This window comes from Vanellus vanellus, assembly GCF_965231255.1.
Source record: "Vanellus vanellus genome assembly, chromosome: 8".
NCBI classification, from domain to species: Eukaryota; Metazoa; Chordata; class Aves; order Charadriiformes; family Charadriidae; genus Vanellus; species Vanellus vanellus.
The window spans coordinates 14,034,966-14,041,860 of NC_138913.1; the positions used below are offsets into that span (position 1 = coordinate 14,034,966).

The following is a 6,895-nucleotide window of genomic DNA, read 5'->3' on the forward strand; positions in this document are numbered from 1 at the left end:
GGAGCAGGACCATGGGGCCCTCTGCCCAAACGAGCTCCAGTAAGCCAGGCTCAGACAGAAATCCCTGCCACATTTTCATGCTGAGTAAAATTCAGGACCCACAGGAAAAGAAGGGGATTCATTCAGGTAAATTATTCATTGAGCTATTCACTTATATCCATAATTTATTTGCTACGAGATAAGGGTCCAGTCACCCCTTTACAAAAGGCTGGAAAAGGCTCAAACATCAGTTTGTTACTCCTGAAACCCTACTTTGAGATCGTACCAAAGATCTGTCGCTTTTGTTCTGGCTCTCTGCAGGGGAAGTTCTCACATGCAGTGATATAAAAATGTGGAAAGGAAACCTCAAACAAGTGGAAAGCTTTTTCTCTCTCTTTAGAGGAAAAAAAAAAAAAAAAAAAACTGATTTAATATTTGCTGACAGGACAAATGTACTTATTATTGCTGCTGACTCCCTAGCATTGAAATACATGAGTAAAAGCATTCAATTGTGTTAGAAAGCACAGATCTTTCTCTACTTATGTTTTACAGCTGCTTTGAAAGATGTGGCATCAACAGCTGCATTGGTTGTAATCCTCTGGCCACACCGTCTGTTCCCCGCATGCCATTCGTCCCCCACACCACACATACCAGGGTCTCCCATCACATACTCATGTTAAGGTCAGGTATTTTCTAAACTACCACACTCATGAATAAAAACTCCAGTGACAGGAGTATTTTCTTCAGTGCTACCTTATATAGTAGGGCAAGAGGAGATGAATAGAAAACCCCTTGAGAAAGAAATTAGTTGTTTGTAGGACAGGATTTTTCTTCTACTTTGATTGAAAAGCAGAAAAGTATCATAGAAATAGTGGTCTCGTCTGACCAGTGTTCATCAGCTGGCCACGTTTTTACTGACTACAACAAAACGCCCAAACAAATACTTGTATTTATTCCATGTGGATTGTTTGTTTTGGGTGGTAGTGGTATTTTAAATCCAGTGCAATAATGTGTACAATCAATGCTTTCAAATTGTTTGTTCTGGAAGTCTGACCCATCACTGATTTTAAAGTAACTACCCAGAAATACAGAGTTTGTTTATTTAAGTCTTTTGGGAAATCACTACTGCTTCTGATGGAGAATCCCAAATACTGCAATTCTAAGGCACCAAAGGCTATTTAGGAGATATTTTTATCCCCTAAAAATAAAAGAATATCCAGTTTTCTACAGGAAAGTAAGTCACTGGAAGGAAGTCCTCAATTATGGTTATTTTTACTTAAGCACTTCCTTAATGTCACTGGGACCATTCTGAAAGCAAGAATAACCAAACCACTCAATTTCCAATACTTAGGAATCAAACTACTGTAAAGCAGAAAGCACAGGTAACACAAAACATTACTGGTGAGCTTACTTCATGTCAGTTGACTTCATATCATTAGTAGTCTTACTACAAGTCCTGTGCAGTGCTAGAGCACCTTCTCTCCAGAGATTTTTAAAGCATTCTCAAGGTAGTGATGATCACAGCTTCAGCCCACTGCTGCTTGACAGAGACATGGCGAGGCAAGAGCTGGTGGTGAAGGCTGTGGTTCCCAAAGACTCACTCTCACCCCTAAGTGATGCTGCCTCCCCAAACCAAGAGAAACATCTCCCGTAGGAAACATGGGGTTACAGGAGGAGGAGGAAGCAGCCCTGCCTGTGAGCTGATGTTGATTTCGGATAAGTCTCTGTGTTCTCAGAGATCAGGACAGAGAGGTCAAGAAGTTGTCCCCTAGAAAGAAAATCTCCAGTTTCACAAGCGCAGCTCTTGATGTTGCAAAAATGCCCCACTGAAACCACAGAAATGGCTTACGAAGCCATGAGTGGCTCCTTTTTACAAGGGCTTCCAACATCAGGCAGGTAAACACGGAAGAAAATCCATCAAAGGACCAGTGGGATGCTGCAGGCAAGGGGAATGCAGCCTCTGCAGAACAAAGAAGTGCTCTGAGTGTACGTTACCCACAGATGAGAAAATTTCTGCCGCTACTAGACTGGGGCCAGGGTCTTGGCTGATGGCAGTGTCGTTGCAGGATCTCCAATTCTAGTTCCTGTTCCAGGGCTCAAACTTTTAAAACTCATTTTATACAACAGATAAAATACCTTTAAAACACAGTGTAGTAAATACATTAGTCTCTTAATCACAGCAGAAGAAAATGCCCTGAACTTGCTGAATCACTTGTAGTTAAGTAGCTTCCAGGCAATAGAAGCAAATCCTGTTTATTTTGAGGCATCATCAAAGAATATGATAGCACCATGTGACTGCAGGTAGGCCAGCCTAGTGTGGCATGTTAACAAATACCCATGGTTGTCTTAATCCGAGGCAATCTGTGTAGCCAAGAGAGACACACAACACAGCCACTGCTGATCCTCAGCCTCCAACCTAAGCCTCCTTTGTCACCTATGGATATCTGTGGGAGAGGTGCTATTTCCAAACTGTATTCCCAAAATACATTCCAGTTTGGTGCACGTGGGAGTGATCATCGAAGCCAAAAGCATTCCAGCCTGGAAACTACCAGCTAACAAGGAATAGCTGATGATAGAAAAACCATGAAGCAAGTAAAAGCAAGTATCTCAACACAGGCACAAGAGATGTGGATCCACTGTGTACATCTGGTCTAGGGCAGATAATTGTCCGAGTGCAATCTGGAGCCACACTTGTGAAAATTGAGGGGAGAATAAGGAGTGGGTAGGTGACAGAGTAGCATTTAAGGGAGCCCAGAAGGGCTTATTTTTGATGCCTGACCTTGTCTCAAGCACAAGATGAAATGTCTGTCTCCTACATCCCCTATGGCTGACCCTTCATGTAGGTGCATTATTCAGCCTGCTTGGGCACCCAGGTGAATCTCCATCCTCCGTCATCATCCCTGCGCACGAAAGCTTGTCCTTGGTGGAAGGTGTGCGTTCTCACATTGCGGTGAGGACTTAGAGATGTTGTGAAGGCCACTTCTGTTTTGTTGGGTGACAAATTGCCAGTCAAATAAGGCAACCCACAGGCTGGGAGGGAGGAAATGCTTGGCACTCCTGATGAGGAGACACATGGTGCTGAAGAAATCTGGGGAAGGAAGGAAGAGTCCTCACTGCATGGATGGGTACTGCTATTAGTTGGAGGGATGTGGCTGCAGCTATATGCTGCTGCCGCTCCTTCACACTGGTCATAGTCTATTGTTTCACCAGGACTCAGGCAGTATGTGTTTCTTCCAAGGTCTGAGGACAGGGCACTGTAGTTAGCTGAAGTTTCATCAATGGTGTTGACATCTTTTAATCCTAGAGTCTGCAAGACCCAGCTGTCCACACCAGGGCTGGCTTGCTCTTCACAGGCAGTGAATTCATTAAAGAGGTTCCTTCTGGCTTTGGAAGCATGAGGAGTTTCCTGAAGAACAAAGCATTGGTCCTCTTTTAATCTCCTCTTGGTGCTTTTGAGAATAGCACAGTTTTTTGGGCCATGGTAGGATAGCAGCTTCTATAAAAAAAAAAAAATATGAGGTGGAGATAGAAGATCAAAATCTGAATTTCTAGTTACCTGGAAGCAATGTGTTTCTGATCTCACATTTTAGATGGGCAAGATGGTTACTACTGTCCTTATAAAAGATACTTTTTCTTCCACCATGTGCTTAAACATATGGATGTGACTAATTATTTTGTGTCTTTACAGTCTCTGCAACAACCCAGTCCCTGAAAGAGAAGAATTTGACAATGTCAATAAGGCCTGTGCTTTGATCGCATTCTCACTCAGCATGGCGTGAAATGAGAGCTCCCGCCTGGCTGTATGGCACTCCTCTGGGCTGCTGCTGCCAGCAGCGTTTGGCAGGTGAGTGGGGTATGGGGGGAATGTGGCAGCCTGACAAAGCGTGAGGATGCAAAGGTAAGTCATACTGGGACAGGTGTGATCCCAGCCAGGGAGTCCTCAGAGCAGCAGACTAAGCGGCTGTGAGCTCATTAATCCACCTCAGTTGCCATTATCCCAGGACAAGGGCCCTTCAGGCACTGTCTACACTCTTAGACTTTCCACATATTTTAATGGCATGTACCTATTCAACCCATTTCTTCTGCACATGTCTATACAACAGGTTTGAACACAATACCTTGGCTTTTTCTTCTAAACACTTAATCAGGGCAGAATTCAGGTATTGTCGGAGGTTATTATTTTCTTCATGTAACCTAGCAAGTTCCTCTTCCTTCTGAAGCAGAGTATCTTGAAGCTGTGGAATAGAGATATTGATGAATAGATGTTGACTCTGTAACTTAATAGCAATCGCCCTATGGTACAGGTTGCTTGGACTTGATGATCTGGGTGTTTGCTTTGTGAACTCAACCCACCCCTTCCAGCCTCTTGTCTCTGAAAATCTAAGTGGCATGACTGTTTAGTTTTCACTTTTGACTTCCTTTATTCTTTAGCAAGTGTTTGAGAAGATTATTCTGAAAAAAACTTTAACCATGGAATAATAACAGAAAAGAATTACAGATAACCCTATGAACAGCCAGAAACTATCATGGGCATGACAGCAGCTGCCAGATCTCCTCCTGAGTGGCAGTAAGTATCCCTTTGCACCCATCTCATTCCCATTTATAGTTGGTCGGTGGGGAAAAGGAGAAGGAGGAGCTTGAAGGAGGATGGAGCCAGGCTCTTTTCAATGGTTCCCAGTGACAGGACGAGGGGTAATGGGCACAAGTTAGAACACAGGAAGTTCCGTTCAAATACACGGAAAAACTTCTTTACGGTGAGGGTGACAGAGCACTGGCACAGGCTACCCAGGGAGGTTGCGGAGTTCCCTTCTCTGGAGATTTTCAAGACCCGCCTGGATGCAGTCCTGAGTAATGTGCTCTGGGCAATCCTGCTTTGGCAGGGGAGTTGGACTAGATGATCTCTAGAGGTCCCTTCCAACTCTGAAAATTCTGTGATTCTGTGAGCTGCAGACTAACAATTTATGGGGGTAGAGTGCAGAAGGAAGGTGCAACTGCCATTCTTTGATAGAGTAGTACTCAGTGATCCCTTCAACCCTGGACCCTACTGTGCGATTCCCAGTACATGTACAGAGCTAAGTCCTGGTCCCAAGAGCTGAACAGGTATGTTTTGATTTGCAGATGTCTAATACTTTTTCATGGGGAGCATGGGTATTTGAAAAGAGACATTTGCTTCCTGATCACAGCTCTGGAGATTCTTTTAGGAGGACAAAGGATCTTCTGCCAAGGACCCAAGGCATCTACTGACCACAGGGTGAAAACCACTGATTTAAGTTATTGAGGTAGAGCCAAAGAAAGAAGTACACTGATGTTTGGAACTAGGGTTTGACTCCAGGGACCTTGAAGTTAGTAAATGTTTCCACTGATTTCACTGTGTCAAAATAATCACTCTAATGATTTGATCAGAGAGATGTCTTTGGGGTTCCTTCATCTTGGACTGTTCAGAGTTTCTTCTGCCCTTTGATGGGATTCACAAAAAAAGGAAAGAAGAGATAAAGTAACAAGGAAATGCTTGTTGGTCAAAAACGGTTGTTCCTCCATATAAGTAGGTAATTCTGGTGAAAGAATTTCTCGTGCAGTTAACCCTGGTGGACTCAGGAGGACACAAGCTATGTATTTTTAGTCAACAGCATAAGGCTCTGCATCATCAGAACCCGAGGGATGCCCTGGTCATGCCCCTGGTCTTCTCTAGCACCAAGGCAGCAGGCGTGATATGCTATAAGAGGGAGAGACGAATAGGGAACCCCACAACAGTTGTTCCAGCTTCATGGGACAACACAGAGGAGGCAAATACTTCGAGCAAGGAAGAAAAAAACACCCAAACAACGTGGTTTGCCACCGTTTCCCACATCTCGGCCAATGACAGGGAGACGTGCCGTAAACCAGCCCAGAAGGTGCGATATGTGATACAAAGTTGGGGAACATCAGGGGAAGAAACTGAAGTCGCTGGGGGGGACGGACACACGACACGGAGCCTTTACCTGCTTGTTTCTGTAGAGCTGGGAGGACAGCTGGTCTCCCTGCCACGCCGCGTCCTGGGCACCGAGCTGCGGGCTGCAGAACTGGCCTGGAGGGGCGGGGGGAGCAGACCCGAGGGGTTAGTCCGCTGCCGCTTCCTAGCCCACGCTCCCCAACCCCGACGGTGGCGGCGATTGGGACCGCACTTACCCGGCGGCCGAGCTTCCCGCCGGCCCTGGCCGTGCTGCGGCGGCGGCTCCGCGGCGCAGACGGCAGCCCAAGTCTCCTTGGAAACCCCGGCGGGGGCGGACCAGGGGCAGGCGAAGTCCGGCTCCGGGCACGGCCGGCCGGTGCTCTGCGGAGAGAAGCGGCCGTGGCGATGGGGCGCTCGGCGGATGGTGTGTCCCGTCCTCCCCTCCCGGCCGCCCCCTCCCCCCCCCCCGCCGCCGGGCTGCGGCGGGCCCCGAGGGGAGGCGGTGTCAGCCCCGCTCCGGCCCCGCCGCATCCCCGCGCCGCGGGCTGGTCCCTGCTCCGCGGGGAAGTGCTCCCCTGTCCCGGACGGGGATTGTTCAGGTACCTGTCGCGGAGGAGCCCCGCAACCCCGGCCACCTCTCCGCCTGCCCCCGTGGGAGCTCCCAGTCTTGACCTGGGTGTCCGCTCTACCCCCCCCCACCCGCCCGGTGGCACCGCACCGCCCTGCTACCTCCGCTGGGTAGTGCAGCCCCCCGCAGCAGAGGGGCTCCGAGCAGAGGTATGCCAGGAGGGTGGCTGAGTTTCCTGCAAGCCCTTGGGAAATACTAGGGTCCTGAGTGGTTTTAAGGTGTGGGGAGTACCCAGCCTGTCCTTGGCCAGTCACTTCCTCCCGCCCTGGGGGCTTGATTCAGCTCTGGAGCCGCACAAAGCCAGCAGAGTCACTTCCAGGCTGTTCGCACTCTCTTCTGCCCCCGGAGTTCTGCAGGAG

At 48.0% G+C, this 6,895-nt stretch overlaps 1 protein-coding gene across 1 annotated transcript; it reads right to left on the bottom strand.

Moving 5' to 3' along the window:
* Nucleotides 1–2,827: 2,827 nt before the first annotated feature.
* On the bottom strand, nucleotides 2,828–6,439 carry GMNC (geminin coiled-coil domain containing; the record flags this gene model as incomplete). The annotated part of the gene is made up of 4 exons (XM_082487223.1): nucleotides 2,828–3,475; nucleotides 4,098–4,214; nucleotides 5,958–6,043; nucleotides 6,145–6,439. 4 exons carry the CDS (start codon nucleotides 6,437–6,439, stop codon nucleotides 2,828–2,830), a joined length of 1,146 nt encoding a protein of 381 aa, XP_082343349.1.
* Nucleotides 6,440–6,895: the final 456 nt, after the last annotated feature.